At 37.6% G+C, this 16,651-nt stretch overlaps 1 protein-coding gene across 1 annotated transcript; it reads right to left on the bottom strand.

Annotated features, from left to right (window-relative positions):
* Window positions 1–640: 640 nt before the first annotated feature.
* Window positions 641–14,994, bottom strand: plin3 (perilipin 3). The gene is made up of 8 exons (XM_038279026.1): window positions 14,837–14,994; window positions 10,418–10,507; window positions 10,010–10,205; window positions 9,570–9,652; window positions 7,387–7,618; window positions 4,180–4,520; window positions 3,755–3,973; window positions 641–1,208 (listed from the first exon to the last, which is right to left on the bottom strand). Exons 2-8 carry the CDS (start codon window positions 10,484–10,486, stop codon window positions 1,068–1,070), a joined length of 1,281 nt encoding a protein of 426 aa, XP_038134954.1. The 5' UTR covers window positions 10,487–10,507; window positions 14,837–14,994; the 3' UTR covers window positions 641–1,067.
* Window positions 14,995–16,651: the final 1,657 nt, after the last annotated feature.

The raw sequence follows: 16,651 nt of genomic DNA, 5'->3' as shown, positions 1-16,651 counted from the left end.
CGGAAAAAAAAATACTAATAAACATATATACATTATATATATCTTAAGCCTTTGTTTAAATGGTGAGAGCAGAGGAGTTTCCACATATTCCATGCAAAACTGACTCAATCAGATTAGGACTAGCAGCTGTGTTTAATGACAAATAAGGGAGGCTAATAAAAAAATAAAAAATAAAAAGGTGCTTCCTAAGGATCATAAAGATGAGAGCAATGGAAAAAAAGACATTTAGTCTGCATTTTCCAAGATAGCAGTACTAACATTTATCAGTCTCCTACGGTAAAAATAAAAGTTCCAGAGCCATAATTTCAGCACTTGGCACTATTGATCAGAGATTAACCCGACACAAGAATCTTTTTTAGGCATGGAGAATAATTACACTGGAGTTCAAGTCTATCATCTCTGGAAGATTGTGGAGAATAACTACGTAATGCAACACATCCCTCTCTGTTATCACAACATTTGTGTGTGCACTATTGGAGATACCCTTTAATAATTATTTTAATCTCAGTGCAAAAGGTGTTCATCCCTTGAAGTTTTTCCAATAAAGATCTGACAGTTTTAAACAGCACACACAAAATCTCCTTTGACAATTCCAGATAATGAATCAGACTCTATATTAAAGTGGGACACAGAGACACTGATGTGTTTAAAATTTAATCAATATTTCTCAGTGACAGATCAATTACATGAAACATAATCATAAATGTTATTAACCCAACAACAAGTGAACTGTGCACTCAACTTCCCTACCATCCTGTTCCTTAATCCATTGTTGGAATGACTAGAATGTCAACAAAAGTACCATCTTAAAACGGATGTGTTCGTACTTGACAGAAAGAAAACAAAACAGTGCAAAAAAAATCAGGAAAACCATCTTTCAGGGTTAAATGTAGTAAATACTGTGAGATCAATATAGCGTAATTTTTTTGTCAATTAAAAGCATGAAGATAATGATGGTATTAAATTAACCATATGGAGTGTTTCAACACAGACGTTTTAAAAAATGTTTCCATATTTAAGAAACTTCTGTTAAAAGAAACAAAACTAAGCTCGCAAAATCTTTAGCTCTAGTTGTTTGGGCTAGTCTGCTCCATCATCACGTCCTCCTGTTCGCTCTCAGTCTTCTGGGCGACAAATGGTCCCACTAGCCAATTGAGTGGCGTGTTGTGTAGCAAATACTCCATGACTCCGTCCAGTGAATGCTGAACCTAAAAAAAAAGGTAAACAATGATAGCAATTCATTTACTATAATTATAGAATAATCCTGCAAAACAGAAAAAAATAGAATGTCATCAGAAAGTTAGTTTGTTTCAGCATTCATTTTAGTGGAAGTTATAATGTAATGACTCACACTTATTTTAGTTCCTGCCTTTTGGCCTAACCTTGACATTTATCTTAAGCAAACCAACCAAATCCTAACCTCTAAATGGATTAAATTTCAAAATGAGAGTTTGCCACATTAGAACCAGCAGTTGGTCCCATGTTGACCCTCTGTAGGTTAGCAAATATCCCAAGAAAAGGTACTAAGTAACACGTGAAATGGGACAACAAACAAAATCATATTTTCAGAAAATCTGAACAGAGTGTATGTTACCGTATTTTCCGGACTATAGAGTGGACCTCACTATAAGCCGTGCCCAAAAAAGTTTTTGAAAAAAAACTGGAAACCTACATATATAAGCCACATTGAGCTTTAAGCTGCCGATATCTACTTAACTGTCTTCCACCAAACCTGTAGGGAGAGCTCTACATTTAGCCCCTGGAGTAGGGACGAAGAATAATGATAGGTTATTCTTTATTTTCACCTTTGACTTCCTTCTCTGGCGGTTAGGAAAAATCCACAAAAAAGCTGCACCTTCTTATAAGCCACATGGTTCGAAGCATTGGAAAAAGTACCAGCTCATAATCTGGAACCGAACTACAGTTTTTGATGCTGCCAGTCCCATACACAGATACCTACAAAATGGATTGTTCAAACAAAACACATAATGGCCTCTTGGAAAAGTATGGTTGTTATTAAATTACTAGTATCACATGTGCAACAATAGCATGCATAGTAAGGCAGCTGCATACTAAATGTTTAAGGAAAGAAAATGAAGGACCGACATAATGATGTCGATGGGCTAGAAGTGGTCAACACTGAGACCAATCCAAGACAGTAGGTACAACTCCCTTGAATTTTTAGAACACTTCATACTTCTGTCAGCTAAAAAGCTTTAAGTAGAGGTTGACATTTTTTTTCCCCCAAGAGGACCTGGAGCTCTGCTTTGCCAAATATTCTAGAACTTGGCTCAAGAACCATGGTGAACAAGGCTTCAACACCATGCAGATTGCCCTGTGCTTAAACCCCAGATGAGTATTGTCAGGAGGACAATGGGGTACATTAGAGCAAACTAATCAGAAGGGCTGAAGCCTGCAAATACATTAATCTGGTTTTCCTAGACGTTCTGGGTTTGATTCCCGGCCCGGGGTCTTTCTGCATGGAGTTTGCATGTTCTCCCTGAGCATGCGCGGGTTCTCTGCGGGTACCCCAGCTTCCTCCCACTGTCCAAAAACATGAATGTTAGGTTAATTGGCTTCGCAAGATTCTCCTTAGGTGTGAGCGTGTGCGTGAATGTTTGTATGTCCTGTTTGTCTCTGTGTTGCCCTGCGATGGACTGGCGACCTGTCCAGGGTGTACCCTAGGGGTGTAAATAATAATCGTTTTGTATCGATGCATCGATCCAACAGCCGACGATCCGATGCATCGACACGTCCGCAAGAGAATCGAATTATGTTTTGTTTTTTTCCTCCAGTCTATTTTTTTTTCCAGGGTCCCAGCGTTCTCGCGCACCTCGCTCTTCTAGCGGGTCAAACTTCACGAGTTGTGTTCCGCAAACAAAACAAGCCGGCCTCCTGTCTGCGGCACTGTTTGCGGTGAGCTACAATTTGGGAGAGGTCCAACGGAGCGTCTCTCAAGGGGGCGGGGACATCTGGAGCCGAGGTATTGAATTGCACTCATTGCACCGATTATGTGCAGTATTTTTGCAGTATTTTTTGATGCAACTTTTCTACTTCTGTTATTTGCTGTTGTTTCTAAAAATAAATGCATAACGATATTACAGCTTTCATTGATTTATTTCAAACTTGAAACTTTGTTTAGCCTGTAAGGTGTAAAAAAAAAATAATAAAAAATTAACCGATTAATCGAATCATATCGTGGTGTATTCTTGAGTATCGAAAATAATCGAACCGTTGGGTCAGGAAATCGATACTGAATCGAATCGCCATGATGGATGTGATTTACACCTCTAGTGTACCCCGCCTCTCGCCCGTTGACTGCTGGAGATAGGCACCAGCACCAGCCCCAACTAGGACAAGCGTGTCAGATAATGGATGGATGGTTTTCCTAGACATCTTAGAGGAACCACAGACTGAGCAGCACCTTTAAACCGCACTGAAACTCATCTAAAAAAAGCGCTACAAAGAAATGAGTAGATTTAGATTAGTATATATACTTACTATTCATTCAGCAGTAATTTCTTCAACATATTACTTAGGGTGATAAATATATACTATATCAAACTTTTAATGTGGACTACTGAAAAAAACTACCTAATTGATGCAAGTCTGACATATGCCTGTAAAATAGAAGGCCTAAACATATAAAGCAAATAAAAACAGCCATGATCAATAAACGAGGCCCCCCATTTAAATTCTCTTAAGCAGATGCATGAAAAAAAAAAATTTAAAAGTACTTGAAAGAAACTTGTACTTGTTTTAGATGGTGGCGGCTCCGCTCTAGCAGAACCGGAGTTAGGCTGCTGGCATTTCTCAGGGAGGACTGTAGTTCTTCAGCAGCTAACCGAGCACTGGTCAACTGTTCTTGGACCGTCCCTGGCAGACCCTGAGCACTGGACACCACGCTTGAGCATGACGCCTTCAGTTGGTCACTCAGGCCTTGCACCATAGAAAGGGCCCGAGACTCCAGCTCCTGTAAGCATAAAGAGGATATAACATTTCTTTATGCAATACTGCTGCAAATTTTACTATAGCAAATGCATTAAAATAAATAAGGAAGTAAGCATTAGTATTATGGGATGTACATTTTCTTAAATTAGTTCTAATGAACATGAACAATTAAAAAAAATATATACAAATTTTCATAAAAATTAAACCCATAATGGTTTAAATCCTGACCTCAGGCTCATGTTTGGACTCATCTGGTTCCGACTCAGTCGCTTCCTCTCCCTCCTTTTTTTGCTTCCACTCAGCCCAGCGATGCAGCAGCTGCTCTGAGGCTCCTGCTAACTGGTTACCAGCCGTACCCAGACTGGAACGGGCACTCTCCACCAGGTCCAGGGTGCTGGTAATCTGAGCCACCGCTGCATAAGTAGCATCCCTGGCCTTCCGTGCACGGACCAGGGACTGTTCCAGAGCTCGCTCCTGCACTTTGGCAGAGAGTTTCCCCAGACGGACAAAGTAACTGGGGCTGGTTGAAGCGGTTGACACCTCCAAGTTGGCAGGCTCAGCCACGGCAGCTGCAAGACAAATGAAATTATCTCAGTCATATGCTGAATTTATTGGCTATAACCATGACATCAGTACTCTAAATTGCATTTTTAACAGTGTTAAAGACCAAGCAGTCCAGATTTAATATCCCCACAGCAGCGACTAAATGCATGCAATATAAAACCTTCAATTGCAGCCATTATTCTTGTACACTATCACAATCTTTTTTTAGAACAAGGTTGTGCTGTACTAGTCCAACCTTTTTATTTGAAAGACATTGGAGTTTTTCTTCCAGGAACCATAGTCAGATCTTTCCAGCCCAATTTCAGTCACAAAGCAGACTTTAAGATGAACAGTCAACAAGATCAAAGGTGAAACTATTCTGGTGTTCAGATGCGACTTCTTTGTAAAGGTAGCTATAGTCAGGGTAATGGAAATCAGTAATAGATTTGGCTTAGCATAAGCAGTACTTTAGTTAAGGGGGGATTGCATCCCTATTCTTAAAAAAAAAAATAAATAAATAAAAATCATCCCCCTTCTTAAATGACCATCCCCCCAATCATCCCTTGTGACATTTTATTACTGAATGTATAAAATTTCTAGTATATATTAACATTAATGGCAATAATATTGCCCTTTCAACATTAGGCAGGCTGTGGGCTTATGAGTAGCCTGAGCAAAATAAATAAAATCAAAGAAGTGTCCTACCATGACTATGAAGCTGATCTCAGTGGGAAATTTGTCCTCTGAATTTGTCCCTAACTATGTAGGAGCAGCGATAGCCATAACAGTCCAGGGACTGACTGCAGTTCTACTGTAAGGTGTCTTGGTCAAAGTCAATGACTGTCGTACCTTACATGTAATAACCATAACATGCAATAACCATAACATGCATATTACTTTAGTTTAATAGACTACATTAATTAAGCTATGTATGCTTCCAAACAAAAAAAAACAAAAAAACAATCCTAATAAGTCATCATTACAATTGATAACATTTATAGTATTTGTGGTTTCAGTTGTCATATTTATTGCATTAACAGTCTTCTTTGGGGCCTGTTTCTTTAACACAGAATACCCACATGTCTGTTTGTGAAAGCGATAAACTTGTTGGGTTACAAATAATTACACAATGATGATAATATTCTAAATCCGATCATATTGAGGAAGCAGACAAATCTCGTTTCTCATATAATGTAAATGTTGACATTCTTCTATTTTTCCAAACATGCAAATACATACTGGCATTTAACACTGAGACATAAAATAGTTTGAGGGTATTTTCTATTAACATAACAATTACAAAACTCTCTGGTAGAGTACCAAAGTTTTGCCGCTTAAGAAGCTTTAAAGTACATCTGATCAGGGTTAAAATCCTGATCATAAACCTGGAGCCTTCTTTCCAAGTTAGGATCAAACAACTTAAATGCATAAATAAAAAAATAGAGAATTCTTCTAATTGACACAGATCAAAACGATATACTCACCCCCGTTTAGGGCTGAGTATCGTTCAAAGATTTTCGGTGCCGGTACCAATACCAATACCTTCACTTCGATACCGGTTCCTGAACGATACTTTTTTCGATACCAGTTTTAATATCAATTCGAAGAAAAAGAAAATTACACAACATAATAAAGTACAAATCTTGGGTTTTATTTTAAGCTCTGATTTTTCCATTTACATTTTTCCTCTTACATAAAAACATTTTTTTTCAGTGAAGAAGAACAGTTGCAAACAAGTCAGTGTCTAATATTCACCATTACATTGTGAGGACCTCTTTACTAAGTAGTTTTTTCTTTAGAAAAACTAACGTGTCTGTTCCTCAGGAGACAAACAAGCCCGTTGAATGGGATTCCTACTGACAGCGCACCGCAGGTATGTGGGGGTCTAAGCGGCTCCGACAGAAATAATGGAAGGCAGGATGGTAATCTGGATGAACTGACTGCATTGATTAAATTTTCAGGTGGATTTTCCCACCTAAAAACATAATAAAACTACTTTATTCCCACTGATCACAGCAAATACAAGTAACATCTGGAGGGACTGCACACGCAACAACACTAGTTTAATCACAGAAAATTGTTGGAATAACAGAGGAGAATTAACAGCTAGGTGATTGAAACCAAACCACAGCCGTGGGTTCAAACAGGATAATGAGCCTGAAGACTGAGGCCAATCATTTATAATCAGGAGACTGGTTAGATTACCACTATGAATTATGCCACAGGCTACTTGTTGGCAACAAAAGTGTACGATTCCTTTCCAACCTGCTCGCTAATAATTAACCAAAACTGGTAGTGGTGTATGTATATATGTGGACTTTAATTTGCAAGTTCAACTTCTGTGGGTTTGAGAATAATATCAATTAATTTAATTTTCTTTTAAAATTTTTGAGGTGGTTTGATGTGTAATACCACACCAATATGAAACATTCAAACGTATATGTAACAGTCTGATGTTTACACCATTCCTGTTCGCATGTGTGTAGCCTTCAAAACAGCCTAGTTTTCCTCAATTGATGTTTCCATGAGCGTTCCTGCTTGCCTAGAGTACTGTAGGATGTCACAATTGCATGATGTCACAGTAGCAGGTGTCAAAGCTCTGAGTGTTGGAAATTAAAGCCACCGTTTGAGCCAAGAGAACAGAAGGTAAACTCACTGCATTGCCCTGACTTCCTCTCTATGAATAGCACCTAACCATTCATGACATCAGCTTGCAGTATATTTGATTCCATTAAAACCCCATCCTATGTACAGTCCTATTTATTACATTAATTTGCTGTTGCATTAAACCATCAGTTCTCTAGTTCTACATGGCCAGACATGTGGGGTCATTGCTGCTTTCTATAAACGTATGAAATATTCAGACTTCTTTTATTTAGTATTTATACTGACCCAGCTCCCTCTCAGTAAGTGGCAGGTTGTGATCAACCCAGTCCTCAGATCGGCTGAGGGCCAGGCCCATCCCACTGCTGACCATCTGGCCCATCCTGGTGCTCATGACAGTGTTGATACCTCCGCTGACCGCTGCCCGGGTCAGCTCCACTCCACTCATCATGGCGCCCAGCATCGCATCTTTGGCCCCTGCTACTGACTGGTACACCATCCCTACAGTGTCTGACACCACCTGGGGGAGTAATGAAGAGGCAAGGTGTCATAGATTATGGGATTTTAAAGCATGTTAAACCCATTAGGGCTTCTATTTGAAAAAAGGAAACTAATCCTGTTTGAGGAACTTAAAGAAACACAGTGAGAAGGTCAGCCATTTATTCACATACTTAGTAAACTAATAAAGACGAAATTAAATATGGATAGCAAAGTATAAGCAGGACGTAAATAAAACATTACTTCTATACAATAAAAGTATTCACACCCCATTCAACGGTTATGATTATATTTTACACTCACACCTGAGTTGAGTTTTCTTGATATCTACAAATAAAAGTAACTGACCTAAAAAAAATAAACAGGTAAATAGATTTTCACACACAGAACTCAAAATTGACTACAAGTGCCTCTAATTTCTTGTGGTCACCCCTTCGATCATGGCTCTGCAAAACATTACAATCCAGCAGATTCATTCTTCATTCATTAGTGTAAGTTCAGAGCAGTTCTTCAATGGAAATGGGGAAAAAACAAAACCTGCAACATGTGTTATATTATTTGTACTTTAACATTAATTGGTTCTTTATCACAGGTTGCAAACCCATGAATCAGATTCTTCTGCAAGTTGGGGGCAACCTGCGATGGATTTAGAGGATCAAACATAACTTTTCGTAAATATTGTCAATGAGACAAATAGAAAAAAAATAAAACTATGCCAAACAAGGCAAAGGATTTGTTTGTCGACTGTCAGAGATCAGATAAATCAAAGCATAACTCCTAAGGAAAGGTAATCATTTTGAACAAATACTTCCAAAAAAGCCCTTTGGGTCTCAATTAATAGGACATGGAAGAATTTTAGAATCACTAAGACCCCTTCCTAGATCTGGCGACTCAACCCAACTACAAAGTCAGGGACCAAATTTCAGAGGTTGTCAGACAAGGAAAAAAAAAAAAAACTTCCCACTGAGAAGCATGGTGGTGGGAATGTAAGAGGGTCATTCTGTGGGAATATTTTTCTGTGGCAGGAACAGCACTGATGTGCTGCACAGAGGATAGAGCTGCAAAATACAAGGATTCCTCAACAAAACCACTCTGTAATTTGTCAGTGATGATGACCAATCGCCCTAACCTGATATCCAAAGGAGCACCAATAAGTAACAATCCTGTAGAGAGGAAGGAGAGGAAAAAAATAATTGGAACGGGTATACAAAGCTTATAGAGATAAACCCCAGATGGTTTAGGGAAATAAGAGCTTCAAATGTGCATCAATACAAATAAAATTAAAAGGCCACCAATGTTAATACTAATCAAACACTAGATTAGAGTGACAACACTTAAAGAAACTGCAAATTTTTTTAAAAGAAGTTTGTTCATCACAGAAATAGAAAAAGGGGGTGTTCCAGCTACAGGGACCTTAAGAGCACAAAAGGCACAAAACAGTTTTTAAATTGTAATTCACAATTTTAAACAAAAATAAAGTGAAATGGGACAGACATATGTGGAGAAACAAAGAACACCTTTGCATAATTGACCAGATTTAAGAAGGACAAATTGCTACTAATTGTACGCTGCTAAAGAAAGGATCAACAGCATGTCTGACCATTACTATCTGAGGGGTTTAGCTGGTTTGGACCATACAGCTGGGCAAGCAAACACATCTGCAATGAACTACAAGACCATCTTGACAAAAAGGAAGATGTTAAGCTGAAAGCGCATCTTCAACAATGACCACACAGACACTAGCAAAAGGAAATTGGTTAAAGTTTTCCACCGGTCCTTAAACAAACTGAGCTGCAATTCTAAGACCTTAAAGGCCCCGTCATACTATTCAGTGCAGGTGCATCCAAGCCTTGACATGTAGTTTCCCTTACAGCCTCGGGGGATAATGATGTGCCTTGCTTTATAACCCGTCTGTTCAGAGGAGGAGAAGAAGAACCGGAGACAAACAGTTATTTAAAAAGGCTTTTCCTGACCTTGTCAGCTGGCTGATGAAGAATGGGCAGCTTCTCTTCCATCTTATCCAGACCTTTCATGGCATACTCATTCACCATGGCGACTGAAATGACAAAGCAGAGGAACCCACTTGGAAAAAAAAAAAAAAAAAATCACAGGAGTCAATATAGTAGCAAGCATATGAAAATATTTACTCTGAATTTAGTGTGAACAAGTACAGTTTAGTGTTAACTAAAGAGAAGCAAAGCGCTTCAAAGAAGCATGTTGTGAAATATGAGGATAGTTTGTTCCCAGAGACATTTCTAAGATGATCATGTAGCCCTGAGGCCATAATCTAACCTCACGCTCAATTCACACTTTTCCCTTCAGAACTGGCTTCCTATTTATTTAAAGGGTAGAATTCAGAGGACTGTTTATTGCACACACGTTACATCACACTTTGCTGAGAGAGGAAACTTACGCTGTGGTTCGATCATGTCTAAAACAGGTTTGGACCCCGTGCCTGCAGCTGCTCCCAGTGTTCGGACCCCAGTCTCCGCAGCATCCATCACCCCCTTCAGCATGGGGACGCTGTCTTTGGTGCTACTGTAGGCGCTGGACACGGCCTCGCAGGCTGAACTGACCAATGGCAAGTGGCTCACTCTGGCAACCACATTCTGCAACCAGAAAGTAATATTTAGGATCTTATAAAAATGGTGAAACACACAGTTTTGTGGAACAATTCTTATTTCATATGCTTTCACTACCTTTTGGAAGTACCATCACTTATCTTTTTTATTTATTTATTTTTTTAAAACATGGTACGAGTGTACTGTAAAATGAATTCTAATTTCTATTAGGTTTCACTGTGGGTCTCTGTGTTCCTCACCTGCTGCTCTCCATTAGCTGGTTCAGTTGCTGCAGCTACAGCCTCATTAGTTTTCCCGCTGTCTGCCATTTTGACTGCTGGGTTCAATCTCTGACATGGAATACGGAGAGTTAGAAATTGAGATTCACCTCACTTTGCTCTGAGTGCATAATGAAACACTGCTGCTGCTCTGGAAGTCTTTGTTAAAGTGGCAGATATACTTCATCTTGCAGGAATAACTGTCCTGTCAGATGGTTTAAACGCACGCATAAAGAACGCTCAGTCATGTTAAACCCATTAGTCAACAAAGTGACGCAACAAGGATGAAACCGGTTTGAAACAACACAACGGAGCTACTTCTGCTCTAGCAGAAGCAACGCTATAAAAAGTAAGTATTTGAAGATTTAAAATGTTGAACTTTTTTTTCTTCCTGACTTTGCATATCCATATTCTTTTAATAAAAAAACTGATACTACTGAGATATACTCCTGGATATGAGTCTCACATTTAAAGACAAAAAATAGGGACGCACTGATATGAAAATCTGGGCCAATAACAATATCTAATTACAGTATTGCCATTTTATCAAATATTTCTCTACCGTTTGGACACCATAATAGACCAAACACAGCGCTGACATCGCTTCTCTGCTCCAGGTAAACACTCACAGTCCAGAGCTGCATCATAAGTAGTCACATGACCAAACAAATACTAAATGACCAACCCCCTACCTACATGGAAATGAATGTTGTTCATTATTATCGACCTAACTTTACTTTTGGACTACACCAATATGTTTAAAAATGACAAACCTTGGCTGATAATCATATTAAAGTTGATATATTGTGAATCCCGGAAATAAATGTACATCTTTCATACAGAAAGAAGAAATGGTAGTAGTTTAAAAAATATATAGTAGAATAGAGCCCAACAATAAATAGAACAGGATGTGACAGCTTGAGATCTGCTCTCAGGACCAGAACAAAAGTTTAGAAAGCTTTCCAGAAGTCAAAATATTCCAGTTGTATGTTTTTCTTAATCCTTGGTCTTTAAAAAAGCTAGAACACACAATAAAAATTATATCTTTGTTTAAACCAATAGAACAAAAGGATACTCAGAGCTCACTTAGTCCATATTTGATCAGCGGACGTACGTTTAGATGATGATGACTAACAAGAAATTAAATTAAGCTCTATTTTCTCTCAGTACTCCTACACTGTACCCCTACTTCAAGACAGCACAAGGAGATGTCATTTTAGGAGCAGATTACTTTTTATAAAAGTGTTTCTATAACAAACACCACCAGAAAAAGCTATTGGAGTTTATGCATTCGACTCGTGGCCCAACCAATAAAAGTACAAAACTCCTCCCATTGATTCATTCCACTTTCTTCCTCCCAAAAGTATCAGAACACAACAAAAAGAGAAAAGCATCTCCTGCATCACCCCCTTCTATGTATGTCTAGTCTGCAGAACATGTGGTTGACATCTGTTTTTTGCTCTAGCAGATGGCACACAGAGGCATAAATGGACTCAACCTGTCTTCACCTGTCTCGGGACATCGGTAACAGCTGCTCGACAGGCATGGCCTGATGTATCTGACAAATAAGTCACAGAAGGACAAGAGTATGAGACTGAGCTTCTGGAAAAATATAACCACCGGCAGCAGAAGAGGGCTGGCCAGCTGAAAGCTGTAATAAGACTGAAGAAAAAATAACAGTTCCATCCACCAACTGTGTAGCCAACTGTGCTTCAAGAAACTTCATCAGATTTTATAAAGAGATGCTGTTTAATAATTTCAGATGTTTTAGATGTCAAAGGGAATGAAATATTCCCCCCGATGTTTTCACAAAACTGTTGCACTCCAGCCTCCTTTCTGGGCTCTATGTGAAGGAAGATTGCAGTTTATTGCAACAGCTTCATTGAGCAACAAGCCTTCTTCCAAGTGTCAGCTGGTGACATCTTCAGTCTTCATCATAAAGCAAAGTCTGGCTATTGGGGCTGAAGTCGAGCACAAGATAAACCTGAGATAACTTCTGAGATATGGCAGAAATACAGACAAAAAAGATATGCTTTGCAAACGGGTCTGTCCATAAATAATCAGCCCACTGACAACTGATTCCTGTTAAAAAAAAATAAAAAAAATAAAAAAAAAAGACTTAAAGATCCTCATGGTGCTTAAAAACCTACCCTATCAAAAGAAAATAGTTACACTCCACATGACCTTTGATAATAGGGCCAGTACAGATTACAAGAGCTATTTAGATATTTGCTAAGTTATGGCAGTGATTATAAAACTCTCTTTAATGATCATTCCCTAATTAAAATCTCAAATGATCTGCTCTTTACTGTAGTATAGGTAGCCACTAGCACTTGTTCCTGGTTCATTATTGTTCATTAAGTCTTGGTTAGTTGGTGCAGGGATAACTTATAAATAATGAATGAAGAGAATCCCTGAGTACCAATAGAGGCAGCCCAAGTATCACCAGGACCAAAGAGTTAGAGAGACAGGAACTGGTTTAGGATGAGCTGACAAAGAAAAAAAACAACATACAAACCAGAAGGCTATTTCTTTCTTTTCATATTTGGCAAGTGTTTAATACAAAATATAAACTAATCAATTAAAATATAATTTATGTCACTCAACTTGTGACTAACTGTGATCAACAGGTCAGACACCGAAAAATATAATTTTTTTCCATTCAATGAGTGCATTAAATCTAGAGAATGACTGATACAGGTTTTCGTTTTAAGGCTGATACCAATACTGATTATTTTAACTGTGGCTGTTGCTAATTTTTTTTTAGTTAATTTACTAATTAATGAATAATCAGATGGCAAAAAGTTCCTTAAAGAAGATTTTTTTACAGAAATAAATCAGGTAAAACTAAAACTTTTCCAGTTGAGTTCAGGATAGTTATTTTTTTTTTTTACCTTAAATCCAAAATATTTATAGATTTTGTTACAATTTTTATGTACTTATTGCCCTAAGTTAGTTGCTCTGTCAGCTAAAGGCATATTTTTGAGTCTCTATACTCCAGTTAACAATGATTTGATTACTAAATTAGTTTACGCTTATTTCAGAACTCAATTCATCGGGATTAATCCTATCAATTGTTTCAGCCCTAATTTTGACATCAGACTAACTGATCCTAGATTTATGATACTTTTGGGACGATTCTTAGAGGCCAAATATTGCTTTTTTGTTACAAAAGTCTTAGTTTAAGCAGAAAAAGAAACATTTATAAACGAATCAAACAAAACATTACCAATGGATAGCTAAAGAAGGGAGCAGCAATGTGTGTTGTCCACATGATCTCAGGGCATGGCTGCTGAATACATTTATGAATCGGCAAATGCAGAGAGGTATCAGCCAATACCAGAAAAAAAGGCTGATATCAGCCAAAAATATTGGCCGGCAGAGGTATCGGTCCATCTCTAACAAAAGCTAAAGTATTTCTACATTTTCTTGCTGTAAACACAGCAACAGTTCTTTTAACACATGTAGGCTTTAAAAGATGTGAATATTAAGTGAACTTCAGAAACTCATGGTTTAGATGCATACATGGAGATAATCAGATAATTAAATTTTTTAATTTTCTAGGGGTTTGAAACTACCCCAACCAAAAAAACCTGCAGTACATAAAATTATTGTATTACCAATGTTTGTTATATCTAATCACAGAACCTAACCAATATGTTTACACAAATGATTTTGTCTGTGTTACAGCAGCCTGAGGTTTGAATGGGAATTATAGGCTGGGAATTATATGAGGGCCTCAAACAGAACCAGGCAATATTAAGACCAGTAAAAAATCTGATCAGTACATCTCTACCCAAAACTTTTAACATAAAAAAAACTGTAACAATAAAAACAAATCATAGACTTAAAATTATTTTTCTTGATAAAAATTAATTCTTTTATGTGGTTTGAGTGAGCTTTTCTTTTAAATTAACTTTGTTAGTACATTTTGTTGGAGAAAATCAACACAGGTAAATATTAAAAACTGAGATTGTTTTTTGTTTCACAAAATAACCACATGGTTAAAGTACCTATCTGAAAGGATATTACCACATGTTTGGAGTAAAATCGTTGATTCTAACAAATATATATCACCTCTAACTACTTGTGGACATTCAAAGGTTTCCCTTGCATGTCTTTCACTTTGTGGTCAATGAACTTTAGCCCAGATGAGGACACAGACTTGTTCCTGTGGCTAACTGTTTAAATTAACGTTTCCATCTTCACTATAACCTCACAGCTGGACGTTTGTCAATATTAATAAAGGTAAGCAAGGCTGCAGCATCGAGGTATAAATAAAATCAACGCCCTGTTTATCACAGAAGAGGCCATGCTCGAAGCTAGCTTAGCAACAGCTGGTCATTTAAGGTTATTGAGGCTGCTTTAAAAACTGAATAGAATAAAGAATAAAACACTGACCTGACTGACACGCCGCTTCCTTTCTGCCCTTCAGTGACCTGTCGTATCAAGGCTGCTCAATGAGCGAATCAAAAGCTTATCACAGATTTTCTACAGAAGTATTGAGCAACTAGTAATTGCAGGAAAGGGGCGGAGCTCTGCGCTCTTTAAACAACTTTTAACCAATCAGATTTAGTCACTACTTCCTGTAACTGCCTCCTTGGTGGGTCAACTTTTAACCAATCAGATTTACTCACCAGGCCGCTACTTCCTGTAACTGTCTACTCGGTGTGTCAACTGTATTTGCAGTAATACCACACAAATAAATTCTTGCTTAATGGATTTCAAAACGATACATCACATTACATAGAAATATCTGGGAATTTTTTTATTATGATGAGTTAATTTGGAGAAGTTTCCACTTAAACAGCACAAAGCTGGCTTGCTGTCTCATTACAGCCACAAACTTTTGGTCAGTTCTACTGGTAGACGGACCAGTAGACAGACAGACAGACAGACAGACAGACAGACAGACAGACAGACAGACAGACAGACAGACAGACAGATAGATAGATAGATAGACAGACAGACAGACAAACAGACACAGACAGATAGATAGATAAACACACAGACCTTTAAACAAGGAAAAAATAATAGAAGTGAAAGAAATACATTCAAATGCAAAACAGAGATCAAACAGATGAGAATATACATTTTAAAAATACCTAATATAGCAACATACAGAGAACACAAACAAAAGGAAAATGGTGAAAACAGGAACCCAAAGCATCATAAACGAACAGACAGACGGACGGACGGGCGGACAGACAGACAGACAGACAGACAGACAGACAGATAGATAGATAGATTTCCCCCCACAATTCTGTAAAGTTTGGAACATGTGATTTGCATTCAGCCTCTCTAGGTTTATATTTTGTAAAACCAGCTTTTGTCGTTATTGTTTTGCAGTTAAAATGTGCATAATGTCTGAAATCTCTATCAGATTTGCATAATCTAAAACACTAAATGATGAAGCAAAACGCTATGTGTAGCAGATAAATATAAATCCCCCTGAAAAAAACAACAACAACACTACAGCTAAACAGTACAGTGACATTACACACAAGGGAATTCTGCTGAAACAACTTACAGACTGAAACAAACAATCACATTATAGCATTACAATCACCCAGAATATGTTAGAATGCTACAAAAAGTTCCAACAGAAAATCTAATATTAATCTCTAGCAAGACATAGCACAGACTGTGTTTAGACCAAGGGACTGTTATGAATTAGTCTATCACATAACACCTGAACACAATAAATTTGAGGTTGTAACGTAAAAAAATGCAAAATGGTATAAGAGGTATGAATGCTTGTGTAGGACACTTTAAAAGGAGTACGCAAATAGAAAAACACTGGCAAGTCAATAGTTCAGCTTTATTAAAACTTTTTTTTAAATGTCTTAATGTTTTGTTTTATTGCAACCAATGATAATTAGTTTTGCAAGTGGAACTAAAAATATCAAAACAATATCACTAGTGCACATAATGTAATACATCAGTAGCACATACATTCATGCTGTTAATATACTGAGTGTTTTCTAGGCGCTGTCTCGGTTTTAATGTTAGTATTATCTTTTTACAAGTGCTTTATCAAATGGAGTTTGATTTCTATGTATTTTATAGATGTATTTCCAATAAGTTAAAATTAGTTATAAAAGAGTATTTAATCAAAAAGGAGCATTTCTGTTTATGAGCAAAATCTCCATTTAGGATGAAGTTTCATTGACTGTTATGCCTGACATAAAAATGTAGGTAAACAAAGGTGTCAAT

The sequence above is a fragment of the Cyprinodon tularosa genome, unplaced genomic scaffold (genome assembly GCF_016077235.1).
Source record: "Cyprinodon tularosa strain WSP-4 unplaced genomic scaffold, ASM1607723v1 ctg147, whole genome shotgun sequence".
Lineage (NCBI taxonomy): Eukaryota > Metazoa > Chordata > Actinopteri > Cyprinodontiformes > Cyprinodontidae > Cyprinodon > Cyprinodon tularosa.
Note: the sequence above shows the minus strand (reverse complement) of the source record. Positions and strands in the feature narration are given on the sequence as shown.

What these genes read in the sequence shown, in the direction of transcription:
- plin3 (XM_038279026.1), bottom strand. Translation starts at nt 10,486, where the DNA reads ATGGCAGACAGCGGGAAAACTAATGAGGCTGTAGCTGCAGCAACTGAA. An exon ending in TTCATCAGCCAGCTGACAAG is followed by an intron (nt 7,619 to 9,569) that starts GTCAGGAAAAGC and finishes TTACTCCCCCAG; the next exon opens with GTGGTGTCAGACACTGTAGG. An exon ending in AGTCCAAACATGAGCCTGAG is followed by an intron (nt 3,974 to 4,179) that starts GTCAGGATTTAA and finishes TTATGCTTACAG; the next exon opens with GAGCTGGAGTCTCGGGCCCT.